The following is a 20,883-nucleotide window of genomic DNA, read 5'->3' on the forward strand; positions in this document are numbered from 1 at the left end:
GCACTAGATCAGGCTTTGGCATAAGGAAATATTGTAGCTGATTTGATTTTTAATCCAGACCACTAAAACTGTCCCCATATTAGCAATAAGGCTGTTTTGATTCCTTATCGTATGTCCAGTGGAGTAGCATTTGTAATTTCTTTGAACTTTTCCTATGCATTCACAACTTGGGTAACTGGTGGAAGAGGGGTAGCTTTCATTCTATCTCAGCTTTCCACATCCCTCCTCACTAAGCTTAATCATTTCTAGCTTTTGACTTAGAGTGAGAGACACGCAATCTTCCTCTTTCACTTGAACACTTAAAAGGCCCTTGTAGGATTACTAACTGGTGTAATTTCAATATTGTGTCCCAAGGATTAGAAGGCCTGAGAAGAGAGACAGGGGATTAGCTACTTGGTGGTGCAGTCTAAACACACATGAACATTTGGGTGTGGTTCAGGACACACCAAAACAAATATAATAGCAACATAAAAGATTACTGATCACAGATCACCATGACAAATGTAATAGCCATGAAAAAGTTTAAAACCAGTTATGCCTGGATATCAAGGATCTCCTTTGACATACACCAGCAAAAAGGGAAAACAAAACAACCATGGCGTAGCTCAGTGGATTGAGCATAGGCCTGCAAATTAGAGGGTCACTGGTTCGATTCCCAGTCAGGGCCTAGGTTGCAGGCCAGGTCCAGGGGTGGGGTGGGGTGGGGAGGGGAGCATGTGAGAAGCAACCACACTTTGAAGTTTCTATCCCTCTCATTCTCCTTCCCTTCTCCTCTTTTTAAAAATAAATAAAATCTTTAAAAAACAAAAACAAACAACAACAAAAAAAACAAATGGGTCAGGCGAAGATGAAATAAGAACAAGGGAATTCTAAGTAGGGAATTAGATGCATGAGGGCCTACCATACAATTTTCTGTATGTCGTATGTTTGGAAATTTCCATAACAAAAAGCAAAACAAGCAAAATTACTCATTACATAAAGCACTACAAGCTGCAGTATTTCGAAGTTATATTAACTTTTACAGCAACTGTGGCTGGGAAAGAACAAACATGTTATTTATTTATTTACTTACTTATTTCCTCATCAGACGACAGAAGGTAGAAAGGAAGAGAGAAAAGAAACAATGACATACTCAGACCAGACATCCATGCCTGGACCAGGGGTAAACCTGCAACATAGGCATGTGCCCTGGCTAGGATACTCCAACCCTCATGCCACACTGGCCAGGGCATAAGATGTTATTTTTTATATTAAAAATGATGGCAGAAAATACTTGATGCCTCATTTATTCTTTACTATTTGAAAGAAAAAGTGAAAAGAGGCAACAACTTCAAACTTTTAACAAATCATGTTTTCTCAATTTGGATGAGAATAAGCCTTCCATTTTGGTGCAGATCTCCCATTCTAAATCCAGCAGTCTCAGTATAGCCTGTCATTCATTGTCTTTGCCTTTGGTGTAAATGGCTACAAGTCCTGACTTTTAACTGTTACCTAATGTCACTGGAAGCAATGTGGATGTTAAGTAGATAAAAAAGATTAGACAGAAATGAAGTCCCCTTCTGTACACATGTCACTTTGAGAGGTGTTTTCTGGATATAAAAAATGCATAATGTACACCCTTCGACTACAGCAATATATCACATTACCAAAAAATGTCCAAGTGAGAACATCTAAAAACAGAAACACTTGTATTTTAGGGGTAAAAGAACAGGAACCCATAAAGATGTCCAAGAAACAAATTTCACAAGTGTCAGAAAAAAATCTGGAGAAGCACTATTGCAAAATCTAAGAACGAATTCCAAACCCAGCTGTACACCAGAATCATCTTGCCAGTTAAAAAATTCAGATTCCCACATCTCCCTTTAAAATCTTTACTTGTGTAATTAAGCTTGTTATGTTAACCATACAAATTTAACATTCACCTAAATTAATGAACTTCTCACCACATGTATGTAAAGTTCAAAATGTGAGGGTAGTAGAAGCTAAACATGTTCAGATAAGTGGAATAGGCCATTGGAAAAAATATGCCATGTTTAGAATGGATTTCACATAAAATGTTAATAATTTCCCTGTAAGTACTATAGTACATAACAGTATACCTTTAATGTGTGTGGCATAGCTAGTATTTTTTTTACTGTTATTCAATTACAGTTGTCCCCATTTTCCCCTGTTGCTCCCCCCTACCCTCCCAAACCCTGATCCCACAGTCAACCCCCACTTTGTTGTCCACGTGTCCTTTATATATGTTCCTTCACTAGATCTTTCCCTTTCCCCCATCCCCTCCACTCTGGTCACTGTCAATTTGTTCTTTATTTCCATGTCTCTGGTTGTATTTTGCTGGTTTGTTTTGTTCATTAGGTTCCACTTATAGGTGAGATCATATAGTATTTATCTTTCACCACCGTGCTTATCTTGCTTAGCATAATGCTCTCCACTTCCATCCATGCTGTCGCAAAGGGTAGAAGTTCCTTCTTACTGCTGCATAGTAATCCATTGTGTAAATGTACCACAGTTTTTTTTGATTCACTCATTTACTGATGCACACTTAGGCTGTTTCCAGCATGTGGCTGTTGTAAATTGTGCTGCTATGAACACTGGGGTGCATAGGTTCTTTTGAATTAGTGTTTCAGAATTCTCAGGATATATATAATCCCAGCAGTGGGCTGCCAGATCAAAAGGCAGTTCCAGCTTTAGTTTTTTGGAGGAAATTCCATACTGTTTTCCACAGCAGCTACACCAGTCTGCATTCCCACCAACAGTGCACTAGGTTTCCCTTTTCTCCATATCCTTGCCGGCACTTGCGTGTTGACTTGTTAATGATGGCTATTCTGCCTGGTGTGAAGTGGCATCTCATTGTGATTTGATTTGCATCTCTCTGATGGCTAATGATGTTGAGCATTCTTTCTTATGTGTATGAGCCCTCTGTATGTCCTTGGAGAAGTGTCTGTTCAGGTTCTTTGCCCAATTTTTAAATTGGTTTGTCTTCCTAGTGTTGAGGTTCTTTATATTTTGGAGATCAAACCCTTATCCAAAGTATCATTGGCAAATATGTTCTATAATACAGTTGGCTCCATTTTCGTTTTGCTGATGTTTTCTTTAATCATTTAGCTTTTTAATTTGATGTAGTCCCACTTGTTTATTCTTTCCTTTGCATCCCTTGCCTCAGGAGACATATCAGCAATAATATTGCTGTATGGGATATCTGAAAATTTTCTGCCTATGTTTTTCTCTAGTACTTTTATGGTGTCATGATTTGTATTTAATCTTTTATCCATCTTGGGTTTAGTTTTGTGTATGATATAGCATAGCTATTCTTGAAGGAGCTCAGACTCAAACTCAAACCAGACTGATGCAAAACCTGGGTTGTTAATCACTGCACTGATTGCTTACTTCAGGAAAAGATTTTGATATAACTTAATAATGTGGACTAATAATTTATTGGTTTAAGACCTCTACTCTATAGACAACCCTCTAATTCTTGGCCAATAGGGTATATTGGCCTTGTGGCCACATCTAAGTGACTCAACAGGTTTGTTTGTTTTTTCAATTAAGTTGGATGTTAATATTTAAGAAAGATTTTACACAAAGCTTACATTTCTTCTTGTTTACTCATTTACCTTATATGTTTTGTCCCAGGTTCCTACTGGCAGTAGAGTTTAAACCCTAACTATAAAAATCTGAGGACAGTAGTTATTAAAAACATGATATTCTCTTAAGTAAATTCATGTGATGTGTTATTTTTCCTTGGTTTTCAAATTCATAACAAACCCCAAAGCACTTCCTACTAAAGTTTTCAGACCAAAGATCTAAAAGGGGAGACAGACTGATGTAACACAAGTGCCCATAGAAATATGTACCATCAAGTCCTTAGATCTGGAAAACTTGCTACTTGCTTTCCACTTTGTAAAACCCATTAGAATTATGTTGTGCCAGCACCACAAGGCCATTCTGTTATTCAGTCAGTTACATAATCTTTTCGGCTTACAATATGGTAGTTCTAGGAAACCACAGATAGTTCTTGGCTTATAAAAGAGCAGTGTGATATAATGAGAAAATGCATGTTAAGTATTCAGCACATCAACATCAGATAATAAGCACTGAAATGTTTGTAACTACTAAAGGGAATGTCAATTATGCCCATAATTGTAAAAACAAAATTCAGTGGCAGTATTTTCCAAGGCCACAAGATGGAGACATGACTACACGAAAGTGGGTCCTTCTCTACAAATTGACTTTTAAAGTCATATAGCAAAAAAGAGAAAATGAAGTACAGAGAAAGCTGTTAAAGTCTGTTTTTATTTTAGATAGGAATTAACTGCATCCTGGCACTCAAGTTTAACTGCTTAGTCACTTCTTGTACAGGGTGTTTGCTCTGCCTATGTCTACAAACTCCCACTATAGTGCAAGATCAGCTATATCATATTACTTCCCTCAAAAGTGTCATCTTTACTCCTTAGCCCTTAATATATTTGTAACTAATGGGCTCTCTCACCTCAACTAGATTTTATAGCAGAGTTTCTCAGTCTTGGTACTACTGACATTTTAGGGCTGGATAATTCCTTGTTGTGAGGGGCTTTCCAAAGCATTGTAGGCTATTTAGCAGCCCCTATCCATCCCACCTCATTGTGACAACCAAAATGTGTCCAACAACTACCTACCAGATTTCTAAGATGGTATAGGAGGTATGTCCCTGGTTGAGAGTCACTGTTCTAGAGAGGGTTAGCAGGTATCAAAAAAGTGGGTAGGTCAGCTCTCCAAGCTGTGTGACTGCAAGTATCATATGTGGAAAATTAGCGATTATTTGGTCGGGTGCTAGAAATGCTAATCACACACATGGACACAATCTACTCAAGGTTACAGTGTAGAAAGAATCAAATTATTCTTTGAAAAATTTTCCATGGCTATACATACATTCAATTAGGAGAGTTCCTTCCCAGCTCTGGCTTTTTCCTTAATAGTGTTTTTCTTCAAAATCTCTGAATCCAAACATGTATTTCTAACTGCTTATTGGTTATTTCACAGGAACCTCAAATTTAATGCATCATTCCCTACAAGAAATTAAAATATCTACCTGTATCTGTCTTTATTAATAGCTCCACCATTCATCAAATACAGAAATTTAGTTTTAGATGTACCTTTATGTCCCATTTTAATCTGTTAAGTCGAATTAATAACCTATTCGTGTAGCTTTTTGAGCAGTATGGTTCGCACCATCATTTTAATCCAAAATCTACAGCCTAATGAAGGGTAATAAGAACAGAGCTAAGGCAAAAAATTCATATCAATACAGACAGAATAATCTTTCTAAACCATAGATCTGATCACTTCACTTCTCTGCTTAAAATTTTTCAAAAGCTACACATAACCTAACAAATGAAATTCAAATAGTACTATATATAAATCCCGTTCCTCTTCTAGCTGTGGCCATAGGCCTAGCCTTTTCTTCCTCCCTCATTGTTTCTTGGCCATAAAAAAAACTACTAAAAATGCTAGAATCCACCTCTTTCCTTCTTGGCTCACCTCCGTAACTGCTTTTTCATTTGACTATATGTACTGTAGCAGGTGTTTAACAGTGAAGGACATGTTAACTGCTATAAAGGGTAAAAGTCCCATAACAGGGAGGGATGAGCAAGTCTTCAGAGGCAGAAACACAAGAGCAAAACAAAGACAGCAGCTTAAAAAAATTACAATTCAAATATGAATTCAAAGTACTATTTCTTGGTATCATACTGGGTTGGCCAAAAAGTGTTTAGTTTCTTCAGTAAAATAAGACATTTTTCATTTTCAGCAATAACTTCATTGATTTGGATATTTTGAGTATGTCAGCTATCTCCCATTACTGGCTTCTAGTGGGTAGAGGCCAGGGGTGCTGCTAAACATCTTCCAATGCATAAGACAGACTCACAGCAAAGAATTACTTGGCCAAAATATCACCTGTACAAGAAACTTTGCAAACCATTTTTGACATGTTCAACCAGTCACAGCACCTTCTCCATAAACTGAACAAGTCTTTTTCATGCATTTCTGTTGTATTTTTACCTTTTGTAAAATAACAAAGCATAATACCCCCAAAATGTTGTATTTTCTTTTATCTTCAATATTAAAATGGCTGCACAAAAATTCATCAATTTTAGCGAGTTTTTTGTAAATGCACACTGATATTACAGCTGTCACAATATAATCTAACAAAATTGTTTCAAATGAAGTTAAAGACAACTAAGCACTACTAGAGTCACTGTATGGAAAAAAACTAAACAAACTTTTTGGCCAACCCAATATAAAGTTAGAGATGACAGAGACCAGGGATGGCAAACACGTGGCATACATGGCACAGCAGTAATAGTAGATATTAATGATCAGTAAGTCCTGGCTGGTGTGGCTCAGTTGGTTGGGCATTGTACCACCAAGTGGAAGGTCACTGGTTGATTCCCGGTCAGGGCAAATGCCTGTGTTGTGGGTTCCGTCACTGGTTAGGGTGTGTACAAGAGGCAAGTGATACATGTTTCCCTCTCTATGATGCTTCTCTCTATCCTTTCCCCTTTCTCTAAAAATAAATAAAATCTCTAAAAACAAACAAACCAATGACATCACCTTTTTATTTTGCAATCTGAGCTATTGACACATTAAATACTGGTGATACTACCAATAAATTAGAACTATCACACGAATTACAGTTATTTGGCCATTATTCTTCCTTTCAAGCTATTCTCTTTAAAAGTCAAAGAAACCTAGGCTCAGGTCAATAAGGGACTAATGTCACTAACTATGATTAGTGGTCAGTGCCACAATGAACAATAAACCGTGGTTGCTTTCAGTTCAATGCTTTTTGCATCACAGTAAGTCTCCTTTATGAAGATAAACTATAATACACGTAATAAACCATACAGAGAGGAAAATCCAAATATATCTTTAAATATACCTTAGTTTTCTGGAAAGAGAAATAAGAAATGTTTAAAATGCTCCTAAGCATGAAATATTTCCCTTGCCACAGTTTAACAAGGTCCGCCTGCAAAGAATCTCCTTTCTAATGGTCTGGGTCCTAAACTAGCATCACTCTGACAATATTTACCAATTTGAATGTCTCAACCCACTTTCTAAAGAACATTATCTCTGACTGTTTTGTAATTTGAAGTAAAAAAAGCAATCAATATCTAAGTTAAAAACTGTTAAGTCACAAAGGTAAAAAAATGGCCAGAGGAAGTGGAAATATCCAACTGAATTACAAAAAACGGAAAAGTAAAGAAGATAATTTTATCACCTAATCAGCAAATCAAACTAGAGTTAAGGCTTTATGTGAATGTGTCCTCAAAACCAACTGGTGAAGATAAAATGATAGTTATTTCTATCATTTTACAAATGCTCAATGTAGACCACTCATCCCAGATAAGGGTATTTTGTACCACCTATGGCTGAAATGGCAGCCACAGTGTCTTCCTCCATTTCCTTAAGGTTTTTTCGAGTGCTCCTCAACTTCTCCATCAGTTCTTGCAGAAGGGTACCATCGTACACTGCTGGCAGTATACACTGCTACTACCTTTCTGCAGTTAACTTGGCAAAAAAATCAGAAATTTTAAAATGCCCATACCTCCTAATCCAAAAATTTCACTTCCAGGGAATTATCCAAAACGAATAATTAAGAATGCATGTCAAGTAATTTTATAAATAAAATTCACTTCAACACTATCGAGGACTAAGAGCTGAGAAACCTTTCCTCTTGAAAACGGGGTTATTTCCTCCTTCCCACTCTCACAACCTCCCCTGCCCCCAACGACTTCAGCAATGACAGAGACAGAATACAGGTTGCACTAGATCAGGAAAGGCAAATACATACTTCCAATTTTCCTTCCCTATCTACTGCAGACCAAGTGATTGGATTACAATATTTTAATCTAAAAACTCTGGCCCACAGTTAAAACATTTAGAAACATTTACCACCTGGGACTAGGTCCTAAGGCAAGAAGTCATGTTTCATACAAATTGAATTTTTCAGGGTCTAGCACACCACTGTCTAATAGAAATCTAATTTGAGCCACATAAGTAATTTACAACTTACTAGTGTGTACATTAAATGGCCAAAAAGGTGCAAGTAAAACCATTTCTACATATAATAAAAATAACAATTATTAATGACTATTTTACTTTTTCTGAAATCTTTTTTTCATATCAAGTCTCAAAATCCAGCAGATAACATTTCTAACACATCTCAATCCACACATTTTCATCAGAAATATCTGATCTATATTTACACTTCATAAAATTTACAGATCCACATATCTAAGTTGTTCCAAACATAATTGTCCAACAACCAACTTTGAGTATCAGTTTTTTAAATTAAAATTTAAAATCCAGTTTTTCAGTAACACAAGCCACATTTCAACTGCTCAATTATAACTAGGCACTACTGTATTAAGCAGGAAAGGACTAACATTTTGCCACTAAGTTAGGCACTGAATAAACACAAATAGATGATGGAAGTGAACCAGTCAAGAGCAAGCAGTGTTTCCTGGTAACAGTAATAATATAATTTTGTAGTTATTAAACTGTAACCCATAAAATTCTCATTGCTGTAATAGAAAGGTAGTTTCTATTTGTCACTACTGGTATTCTAATGATTTCTGCAGACTGCCCCCTCCCCCACAAAAGAAAACAAAAAAGGACAACTATTTAAATAATTGAGGTATATCTTTTAAACTGAACTCACGACCCAGGCATGTGCCCTGACCAGGAATCAAACCAAGTGACCTTCACTTGCGATATGATGCCCAACCAACTGAACCACACGGGTCAGGGCTACTTCCTTCTTTACTTTGTGCACATGTATTCTCGTATCTTATTAGACATTTTTATTAGAACTAAGTTTTATTGCACCTCTTTACTACAAATAAAGGGTAAACAGATTCAGTTTTACTGTTTTTTTTTTTTTAAAGGTTTTATTTATTTATTTTTAGGGAGGGAGAAAGAGAGAGAGAGAAACATCAATGTGTGGCTGCCTCTCACGTGGCCCCCACTGGGGAGGTGGCCTGCAACCCAGGGATGTGCTCTGACTGAGAATCGAACCTGCGATGCTTTGGTTCCCAGCCCACACTCAATCCACTGAGCTACGCCAGCCAGGGCTTACTTTCTATTATATGGACCAATTACATTGCCATCTCAGTCATGTCTGTGTGTGGCACCCCCTCCTGCTTAAATTTCACCTTCCTTAAGAGGAACAACAGATTTTTAAAAAATCAGCTTACCAACATAAATTCAACCTATAACATTCCTGGTTTATAACAACAAGCAACCTCAGTACAAAAGTAACATATCCTAACATACCTCAGATTTCTAGATCATGTATATAAATACATGCAGTAATTAACTGCACATTTATGCACTATGGAGAAAAGACAATTACATGTCAGCATAATGGAATGCCCTACTTCTACTACTAATAAAAACTAAGTAAAATAGGAAGAAAAACAGGTAAAATAATAACTAAAATTTTCAAAATGACAGGCAATATAGGCAATGATGTAAAATATTCAAAAATGATTTAAAATTGTAAATCATTTCCAATTTTATATATTTCTATTCAACTTAATTCAGCTAGCTTCCATATACAATGAAACAAGCAAATAAAATTTCATACAAAAACCACATAATCAGGACCACTATTTCATTTCACAGGCCTTTCAACACTAACCATTGTGCATGTTGATACAAGTCTTTGAACTTGAGGACCTTATAATATTTTAAATAACGTCTATTGTCTTCATTTGTTCAGTGGCTTAAATACAAGATTCAGAAGTAAAAAAAAATTAAGTCCCACCCTACCAGGGAGTTAGTTCATCTACAAAGTTAAAGGGACTATTCCTATGAAATCACCTTAAAAGTTTATCATTAAAAACACGGTAACTAGACTTAATTTCATTTCAGGCACACTTGATAGCGTAAGATACAGATTCAATAACTAAAAATTTCCTCTAAATTTGACCAGCTCCTCTAAATTTCACTCCATCAGGTTGTTACCCATAAATAATCATTTAAAATAAAAGATAATTGTCTCACTCGTATATTAACTGAAGGTAGACTGTGATTAATACCACTGTTTGACCTATTTCTACTACCAAGTTAGGTATCAAAACAATACACTTTAGTGTGACTGAGGTAAACCAAAAATTTTGGATCCAAACATATAGAATAATTTCTTGGAGGCCTTCCTTTACAAATCCATGCAGTCTCAACACTGGGAACTCTTCCTCAGCCTCATTTTTATTATTAATACTTTAACAGAACAAGACAAATAAGCATTGAATGCCCAAGAATATACAAAAATTAGTAGAAAACAGCACCCAAACGCAAGAAAAAAGAAAAATCTCACCAAAACACATCGGATCATACCTAAAAGAACCAAACTTCCTACATAATTCAAGTGCAGCAAATACTTCTCATACCCCTCAACTGGTGTCCTGATTGGAATGCTTTAAAACCTGATGTGAAATATGAAAATTTCTTCGTGACTTCGAAACTTTAATTACAAGAGATACGACTCGACATTAGAATGAATTTCCAATATTTAAAGCAAAACCGACTCTGGCTGGCGTAGCTCAGTGGATTGAGCGCGGGCTGGGAACCAAAGTGTCCCAGGTTCGATTCCCAGCAAGGGTACATTCCTGGGTTGCAGGCCATAGCCCCCAGCAACCGCACATTGATGTTTCTCTCTCTCTCTCTCTCTATCTCCCTCCCTTCCCTCTCTAAAAATAAATAAATAAAATATTTTTAAAAAATCTGATTCGATTTTCATCAAAGCAGTATGCCTGTAATTAAAAAATAAAGTATTAAAAAAAAAATCATGTTACAGAACTAAGACCCAATTAAACTCTTGTAGTCTTCTGCAACTTCAAATACATAAACACGCCGAGACAACATTCAGACCCTCGTTTTAGGCAGATTACTTACAATACTTTTATTTCATCCTCAGAAGGGTTGCTGAAAAGTTGGAAAGGATTCACTAACTCAAAACATTTACAATTCTTTCACTTGCTATAATAGAAAACTCGGGAATCACAGAAAAGCTTTTAACATTGTTAAAGATTTCATTTCTTCCTCTAAGGAGGGTAAACGCAAGCCCTCAAACGGCCTATTTAGGCAATATTTTAAAAAACCGTATTATGTAATTAACACTTTAACAGTATGTAATTTAATAGTAGCTGACATCTTACCCAAATGAAAATAGTCGAACCCAAATAATCCTTAATTGTATCCAAGAGGGAAACTATAGGAGAATACTAACTCTGCCAATCACCTGAAGAAAGTGTCAGAGTTAACGAAGGACCCCCACAGTACAGGGGCGATACTCAACTACTGGAGCAACAGCTCCATCTACTGATCAACAATAGTTCCTTAAACATTTTGGCACCCCAAGTCTACCGTGCTCCCGCTCTCTTTCCCCCTCCTCCACTCGGTCTGACCCAACCCAAATCCAGTTGAGTCACTAGCTCTAAATACTCGTCTCCCTCCTCTTTATTCCAAATCCTTCCTCCAGAAGGTCCTGCATAACTCTCGACCGTGAATAAAACTGAAAGATGACAAACACCAAGGTTCCCAATATGGAATCTAGATTTGAAGAGGACAACCAGACCACCCCACTCGAAGTAGCGGGCGGGGGGTGTCTCAGCCCTCGGTTCCTGGGTTGAAGACCGCAGGGATCTCACAAGAGCTCTTCCCATGCCACACTCAGTTGCTATTCTCCAGTCAACACACACTCGTCCTCTGGGCCAAGAACCTGGGTTGCCCGGGTCTTGCCACTGTTGGCCCTTCAGCGCGCGAACACCCCGAGCCGAGCCTCCGCCCCCTCCGTGAGCAGAGAAACCCAGAAATCTCCCTCCGCCGGGTCTTCGCCCAGTCTCTCCCCTCCTTCGCAATCCTTCTCTCCCGCCGGCCGGGCCCTGCCCGGCTGCCCTTCCTCACCCTTTCATCTTCCCCGCCTTCTGAGGCCGTTGTTACCACCGCTATCAACGCCGTTGTCGTCGCCGACCTGAGCTCTCAGTGTCCTCAGCTCGGGCCACTCAACCCCACTAGCCGACCTCCACGCCTAAGGCAGGGAGCTGAGCGGGTGACGAAGGCCCGAGACTGGAGCGCGGCCCTGCGTCTCCGGAGGGAGCCGGACGGTCTCCCGTCGCGGGACTGGTGCTGCCGCTTCTCCACACGTGCACTCAGGGTACTCGGCTCCCGCCTGCGGCCGCCGCCAGCCAGACCCGTCGCCGCGTTGTGACCTTTCACCCCGCCCCCTCTGCGCGCCGGCGCGTAGGCCGCCTCCCGCGCAGCCTCACTGCTGGCCTCGGCATACCCTTCCCCCCTCCACTTTAAGACCTCCATCTTTCTACTGGGCTGTGCCCTGTGGCGTCATCTTCCTCCTCCCATTCCTTACGACACTACTTGTTGGGCTTGCCCGGTAGGCCTTGGCGGTAAAATCCGGATTTTTCCGCCCCTCCTTCACCTTTCTCAAGTGAAATCAGTCTTCCCTGACCCTGTTCTTCCCGGTTGGTAGTCCTCCTGATGACCTTCAAATGCTCCTTTCTCGTAACGAGATTTTATAAAGTAGGTTCTTCTTTATAGAAGCCTGTGGAAAACTCAATGAGATTTTTCGTTTTTTTAAGACAAACGTAATTAACAAATGGCCGTGTAACTTGACTTCGGCCCACCACGTTTCAAGTTTTGAGATCATGTAATTGCCTCAAACATTTAAGATTGGGATTTTACAGTCGGGTGCCGAAGGGACGAAACTCCTTGGCCATTTCCGGTCTATAGATTATTGGCGTTAGCGTCACTTCCTTAGCAATGCATTTTTTTTTTTTTAGCCCGTTCACCCACTCCTTCTACATTGCACTTTGCAACCTAATCTTTGTGAAAGTTTTTAGGTTTTTTCTTAAAATTTAATCATAACAAAATTAATGTTCAAGCAACCCGCAAAACTATAGGACCTTGAAGTGTACTGCCTCCGCCTGACGGGGCGGAGCTCAGGGCCACGTGACTGTCTAGACCCGCCCCTGCAGTGGAAGACTTCCCATCTTCAGTGACGGAGCTTGTGGGTCCGTGGTCTGCACGGTTTCTGCGTCTCGCGCACTGTCAGGTGAGCGGCGCCGGGTAACCGGCGGCAGGTGGGGATTAGAGAAGGGATGGGAGGAGGAAGAGAAGGGACACTGTGAACGGCCGCCTCCGCTGTTCCGGGCTTCCTTCCCGCTGTCATCCTGTACCGGCAAGAAGCTGAATTCTCCATTTCTGACCCCCGCTCTCCCACTGTTTTCGCCCCGGCGACGTAGGGGTCCAGACATCCACTTTTCTCAGGGTTGGGGGTGAGTGCGGCCATCATGGTTCTTTATTCGGGATGGGTTCAGCCATTCTTGGGGGGTCTTCACTGGCCTCTAGGTTCCAATTCCCAAAGCCCATTCTTTGTCAGACGCCCTGCACCGTCTTTACTTTCATCCTGGTACGGAGAAGCGGGGAAGTAAGAAAAACCGCGGAGGCAGAGGCGTCTCCGGTGAGACAGGCTTGGGAGGGAATGACAATGATGTGGCCCTCACTGCGGAGTCACTGTAAAGCCTGCTTCCCAACGAGCTTTCTCTCCTTAGGAGTTTTTCCCTGAATTCCTCGCAAGAGACGTTCTACGGGTGTTCACATACTTTAGATAAGACTAGACAGGTAAAAGCAGGTCTTTCACCTTTTTCTGATTTTGTGGTGCAGTAAGGGAGGGGATCGTTGAAAGAGGAAAGATTTGCTGCCTTCAAATCAGAAGGTGTGAATACGACAGTCTGAATTGAAAGGGAAGGGAAGTGTTGAAAGATGGTGTTATGGTGTCGTGATCTGCAGGAAACTGGCTAGTTTATGGGAAAGTGGTTAAGTTTCACAGACAGGGACCTAATTTTTCAGAAATTAATTGGGCTGGAATAAAATGGAACCAAACGTAAATCACCGTAAATTTAAAGGAAATATTAGGTCGAGATATTGCTGACTTCGTGTTTTATGCTTTGACATTTTGGGGGGGCATTTTCCCCTAAAATCGCACTCCCAATCAATTCCTTGACCAGTGGTAAATTCATTTTAAGTAGCACCTGTACCCTCTTTAGCTTTCCCCATTTTAAAAACTCCAGGTGACCTCTTCAGATATTGATGAATTGTATTTTGCGGAAATACAGACATTATGTTTAGGTTTTTGCCCAACACAGTGTACTCCCATTTCATTTGCAACATAACCAATGTTTTGACCCCAAACAATGTGCTTTAGGGAAGAATGTTTTTCAGTTTGGGGTTTAAATTCTTTTATTTACACTGCAAACTCAGAAAGTCTCTTGGTTCTTTTAAGTGGAAAGGCCTGACAAATTACAATTCTGATTTTGAAATGTAAATTTTTAAGCTAAAGAATCATATTCACGTTTAAATCTTTTAGTTTTCTAACCAATACAATTGAAGAATCCATTAAAAAGAGCAGAAAAAATAAGAAAGATGGAATCATCTTTGGTAGATGTGACTGACTTAATTTAAGTTGTTCTGGGTTTTCCAAATTGTCGACAATTAACTGGTCTTATTTTTGTCAAGGAGAACAAAAAATTAAATTCTAGAGTAACAGCAATTTAACAAGATTTCCCCTCCTGCAGTGACATTCCACCAAATTCAACAAATTCCGTAAGTGTCCTAGAGCTTCAGACCAGTCCTGTCTGGGTGAGATGGAAATATGAAAGAGAAAACCAGCTAAAAAGTAATGAGTACTAGGGCGTAAATGTCAGCATGAAAGAGGTTGAATGACACTGCAGTTTTGCTTCACAATTCCCCCAATTTTAGGGAACTTGGGAAGGCAATGACTTAGACCACTAATGAAATCTGAAAGATTAACAGCTGGAATTGGTGACTAAATTGCTATTAAAGTTGAAAAATGAAAAAGACCTTTAATCTTACACAAATGAACAAGTACTTTGAAGCTTGGAAGTTATTAGCCTACGTTTATCAGGTTTTGAGTATTACATGTAGAAATCTTAACATATTTTAGGGAATTGTGCTGTAATCCAATATTAAATGGCACACAAGGATTTTTGTGTTCGGGTCCCTGATACCTCTTGTGTGCTGACTCTGAGGTGTTATATTTCTCTGCCTTTATAGATTATCACCACCCTCAAGAATGCTTTTTTTCCCTATGGGCAGAGAAGCCTATAGACTGTACACTAATAGACATTTCCTATTCCTCTATTTTCACTTCTAGTGCATTGTGTTTAATTACTGTTTTCTAATCTGTTCCTTAGTAAACTATAAAGCTCCTAGCACTTCAAGGACAGTGTTTCTACAGCTGTCTTTAACACCAGGATACTGAAGTACCTGATAGCTACTCAGTAAACTTTATTGAATGAGTGTTAAAGACAACTGGACAAGAAACTTATACTACCTCTAAAGGTCTTCCAGATCATGACTCCTTCTAAGGTTAACTAAGTATAAGCTTTCAAATATAAATTAGTAATAACAACCATCCAAGTCATGGTCAATACAATAGATACAAATATAAATCTCAGATGGACTTTATTAATGCATTGACCGCCTTATTTTTTCACAACATATTTGGATGATAGTGAAAGGAAGAGGAGTGAATTGTACTTAATGAAAAAGTGGCTTGTATAGGCAACAAGTGGTTTAGCACTAGACTACAAGAGGATCGTCATTCAACTTTGCCACTTTAGTTACATGCTCTTAAGTAAAGTTGTGGGGTGTGGGTTAAGGTTTTTATATTTGGGAACTTTACTGTCAAGGTTACTGTGAGTTCAAGTGAGGTTAAACTGTAAATAACCTATGTGAGGTATATAAAACCTAAGTGGTATTTAAATGTAAAGCAATACAGATTTTACTAGAATAGATTTCCCAATCATAGACTTGGGTTCATATTCTGAATCCACCCCTTACTTAAGTTTTGTGACCTTAGACATTTTACTTAATCTAAGCTTAAATACACTCATGTTTAAGTCTATCCCATAGGTACTATTAAATTAGTTCATGAATGCAGAGGACCTAGTGCATATAGGGTAGGGCAAAAGGTTTAGAGTTGTGAGAGTATGCAAACACAGTTCATTCTTGTATTATTATTAATTATTGTATTAATGTCCATATGAATTACTAAATGTACTTTTGCTCCACACTTTATTTTGTAAAGGAGACTTGAGACATTTTATAAAATTCAGTAACACATGTGAAGTATGGAGAAAGGAGTAGAATTTGAAATGAAGTTTGGGGGTATTGAGAAAGAACTAGAATGAGGTTATTAAAAAAATAGAGGAGAAAAATAATGTACTTTGACCAAAGATTCTAAAGCAGATTTATTAATAGGAAATAAGAAATAGCAACATAAAACCCATTATTTTGGCAACTGCAATGACTTAATATTTCCTATAAAAAAGATTTTCCAAAGCATATGATCATTAGTATGTAAGGAAGTAGTTCTTTTATTTCTAAATTATTATTTCTACAATGGATTATAGGAATATATTAAAATCATACAGATTTATAGAACAGGAACTTTTGAGTTTATGTCTAAAATATTTGCCTTTCATTTTAAATGTTTTTTAAATTTTATCCTCAAGTGAAATAGACATGGGAATGTAGAGAAAATAATGGAGATATGAACTAGAAAAAATTTTTCCCTTTCTAGATTGAGATGATTCACAAGGATTAGGGGTCTTGTATTGGAAAATATCAATAAATTAAGCAATAATTGAAGTATAGCTATCATGAGTTTATGTTTCACCTTAATCCTGAAAAAAATCATTACTCATTTGTTCTAAGGAAACATTAAGAGATTATTGAATATTCTCTTCAATGTCAAGTTCTCTATTACAGTAAAATTGTAGTCAGTAACAGTGTTCTCTTTAATTTCTTTATGTACAAACTTTAAAAGCTTTACTATTCTCTTTTTTTATATTGTGAGATGAAAGTGACTTTGGTTTAATAAATGTATTCTCATGTGTAGGATATATGTATTATGTATATAATACACATATACACACACACAGTGTGTGTGCTTGTAAAGACAGCTGAAGTAGATGAATATTTTCACTGCAACAATTTTTTATTTTTACCAGAAACTATTAAAGCCATCTTTAAAATTTGCCACAATTGTGAATAAAATTACCTAGTAATTACTTTAATTGATTTGAAACTCCCCTTATATTTGTTAATTCTAATAAGTTTGACAATTGCAATTAGTTTTTAAAAAATTGATGGCATTTTATACGTATTTTCAGATTTAACCTATGATGTTTTGGTTGCTGGGGGGGGGCGGTTTGTATCAATGTTTGACTAAATTACTACAATAACATTTTCACTTTTGATTCTTAATGCTACCTGTAGAAGCCATTGTTCCTTAGATGGTAAGCCTTTTTAAGAATTGTACCTGCCACATGCCGTGTTTGGTGTCTTTTCTGAAAATTAAGCTTATTTCATTGAAAATACAATGAGTTAAGTAGTTCATGGTATGATGCAGAAGAGCTCCAGATGTGCTTGAGCAATGCAGAACAACCAGACTTTGTTTTAGCTACTTCTTAGTTCAACTTTTAAATATTTATTTAAAAGTAAAATAGAGTCCTTGCCAGGTGGCTCAGTTGGTTGGAGCATCATCCTGTACACCAAAAGGTTGCAGGTTAGATCCCCAGTCAGGGCATATACGTGGGTTGTGGGTTGGATCCCCAATCATGGACATGTGGGAGGCAACCCATTGATATCTATCTATCTATCTATCTCTCTCTCTCTCTCTCCCCCCTCTTTTCTTCTCTCTCTAAAATCAATGAGGGCACCTGCCTGCGTTGCTGACCAGGTCGCCAGTTAGCGGCACGCAAAAGGCAGCTGATTGATGTTTCTCTCCCTTTTTCTTCCCCCTTTTCTCTATTTCTAAAGGAAATAAAATTGTTTTAAAATTTTAAAATTTTTGTACTATACCATGTGTACATTTGATTTTCTACATTCAGAAGTCATTGCTTTGGACAGAAAAATTTTTTATTTGGTATGGAAAAATAGGACATATACATGATTTCTTCTTAATTACTTGGCTATCTTTTTTTTTATTTTTATTTTTTTATTTTTAGAGACAGTGGAAGGGAGAAAGAAAGACAGGTAGAGAACATCAATGTGTGAGAGAAACATTGATGGGTTCCCTCTCGGCCTGCAACCTAGGCATGTGCCCTGACTGGGAATCGAACCGGTGACCCTTTGGTTCACAGGCTGATGCTTAATCCACTGAGCCACAGCAGCCAGGGCGTTACTTGGATATCTTAAGTGAAAATGTTTTGACTTATCCACATGACTGAAGAATTTTTTTAATTTTATAGGTACAGATATATTTTTAGGTTTATGCAAGTACAGAATTTTAAAAAGCAGAAGTACACTCCAGCATGTAAAGGAGTATTTTTGTCATGATACAGAAACATCAAAATATTAATAATTCTTCAATATTATCAAGTATCCATTGAGTCAGTTCGAATTTGTCTGATTTTCTTATAATTTATTTCAATTTACTTATTAAATAAATTGAGTAATTTGTCTTATATAGATTTTTATGATCTGGATTTTATTACTTGCATCCCTTAGGTGTCATTTAATACATCCCTTCATTTTCTGTATTCTTCAAAATGGTTAGTGTGATCTAGAGACTTGATCATATTTAGGTTCTAGTTTTTGGCAAGAGTATTCCATAGGCAGTGGTGTGTTCTTATTAAATAATTTTTTATTTTTCTATTACAGTTGGCCTACAATATTAGATTAGTGTCAAGTGTACAACCAAGTGATTAGACATTTATATAACTTGTGAAGTGATCATTCTGATGAATCTACCCATCTGACACCAAACATATTTATTACAATACTACTGTTTATATTTCTTATGCTATATTTGACATCCTCATGACTATTCTGTAGCTACCAATTTGTATTTCTTAACCTCTTTACCTTTTTACCCAATCCCCCATCCCATTTGGAAGTCTTCAAAATGTTCTATATCCTCTCTTTCTTTCTTTCAGTTTTTATAGTTTTATTTTTTCCTAATATTAATATATATTATTTTTATATCACAATAGGATGATTTCAATGTCCTCTGTTTCTATTTTGCTTGTTAATTTGTTTTTTGGATTCCACATGTAAGCGAAATCATGTGACATTTGTCTTTCTCTGTCTGACTTTCTGTACTCAGCACAACACCCTCTAGGTTCATCCATATTATATAGCAGATGGCAAGATTTCATTCATTTTTATGGCTGAGTCATATTGCATTATGTGTATGCCCTATTTCTTTATTCATTCATTTATTGGTGGAAACTTAGGTTGCTTCCATATCTTGGGTATTGAAAATAATGCAGCAATAAGCGTATGGATATATATATCTTCTTGATTTGGTGTTTTGGGTTTAATCAGAGAACTACCCAGAAGTGGAATTGCTGCGTCATTTGTTGTCTCTTGTAGTAACGTTTTTTTTCCTTTTTTTCTTTTTAATTTTTTCCATTACTGTTTATCCTCCCACCCACAATCACCATACTGTTGTCCGTATCTGTGAGTCCTTTTTCCTTTTTGCTCAATCCCTCCATCCCAACTCTCCCTCAGAGCAGTCAGCTTGCTCTCTAACTTTGAGTTTTTCTCTATTTTGCTTACTCAGTTTGTTCATTAGATTCCACATATGAGTGAAATCATACAGTATTTGTCTTTTTCTGACTGGCTTTTTTCACTTAGCATAATGTTTTCCAGGTCTACCCATGCTGTCGCAAACAGTAAAAATTTCTTTTTTTATGGCTGAGTAGTATTCCATTGTGTAAATATTTCATAGCTATTTTAACCGTTCATCTACTGATGGACATTTGCGCTGCTTCCATATCTCGGTGTTTGTAAATAATGCTGCAATGAACACAGGGGTGCTTACGTTCTTTTGAATTAGTGTTTTGGTTTCCTTCAGATATATTCCCAGAAGTAGAATGGCTGGATCTTAACATACAGTCTTCCAAAACTAAATCAGAAAGAGTCAGAATCTGAATAGACAGATTACACCTAGTGAAATTGAAGCAGTAATTTAAAAAACTCCCTACAAACAAAAGCCCTGGACCAGATGGCTTCACATGTGGATTTACCAGCCATTCTGAGAAGACCTAATACCTCTCCTCAAACTATTTCAAAAAATTCAAGAGGAGGAAAGACTTCTAAGCTCATTTATGAGGCCAGCATTATCCTAATTCCTAAGCCACAAAAAGATACTACAAAAAAAAAATTATAGGCCAGTATCCCTGATGAACATAGATGCTGAAATCCTCAACAAAATATTAGCAAACCTTTGTTTTAAAGTCTGTTTTGTCTGGTGTATGTATTGCTACCCCAGCTTTTTTTCCCCCGTTTCCATTTTCATACAATATCTTTTTCTGTCCCTTTCAATCTGTGTATATCTTTCCATCTGAAGTAACTCTTTTGAAGACAGCATATGTAAAGGTCTTTTTTGTTATCCACTGAGCCACTATATGTCTTTTGATTAGAGCATTTAATCCATTTTCAAGTAAAGTAATTGTTGATTGATATGTATTTATTGCCATTTTATTCCTATTTTTAAATTTTTTTTCTTCTTCTAGAAGACCCTATAACATTTCTTATAACACCAGTTTAATAGGGATGAACTTTAGTTTTTCCTTGTCTGGGAAACTATCCTAACATTTTAAATGATAGCTTTGCTGAGTAATCTTGGGTATGGATCCTTGCTTTTCATCACTTTGAATATTTTTGTGCCATTACATTCTGGCATGTAAGGTTTCTGATAAGAAATCAGCTGACAGTCTCATGGCATTCCCTTATAAGTGCTTTTTGTCTTGCTGCTTTTAAGATTCTCTTGGCCTTTAACATTTGGCATTT

The 20,883-nt window shown here is 37.5% G+C and overlaps 2 protein-coding genes across 4 annotated transcripts in view; one reads left to right on the plus strand and one right to left on the minus strand.

Moving 5' to 3' along the window:
• NAA50 (N-alpha-acetyltransferase 50, NatE catalytic subunit) overlaps positions 1 to 12,278 on the minus strand; it is a 33,260-nt gene extending 20,982 nt beyond the window's left edge. The window contains exon 1 of one of the 2 annotated variants that reach the window (XM_028503487.2): positions 11,950 to 12,278. In XM_028503487.2, coding sequence (XP_028359288.1) covers positions 11,950 to 11,957 — 8 coding nt within the window. In that variant the 5' untranslated portion in view covers positions 11,958 to 12,278. The remainder of the gene's footprint in view (positions 1 to 11,949) is intronic. The other variant, XM_028503495.2, reaches the window with a different exon arrangement.
• An 82-nt stretch (positions 12,279 to 12,360) lies between these two features.
• Positions 12,361 to 20,883, plus strand: part of ATP6V1A (ATPase H+ transporting V1 subunit A) — a 59,615-nt gene continuing 51,092 nt past the window's right edge. Inside the window, exon 1 of one of the 2 annotated variants that reach the window (XM_028503565.2) lies at positions 12,361 to 13,111. The gene's annotated coding sequence lies outside the window, so the exon portion shown is untranslated. Of the gene's footprint in view, positions 13,112 to 13,209; positions 13,335 to 20,883 lie in introns of those variants that run through there. The other variant, XM_028503572.2, reaches the window with a different exon arrangement.

The sequence above is a fragment of the Phyllostomus discolor genome, chromosome 2 (genome assembly GCF_004126475.2).
Source record: "Phyllostomus discolor isolate MPI-MPIP mPhyDis1 chromosome 2, mPhyDis1.pri.v3, whole genome shotgun sequence".
Taxonomy (NCBI): Eukaryota; Metazoa; Chordata; class Mammalia; order Chiroptera; family Phyllostomidae; genus Phyllostomus; species Phyllostomus discolor.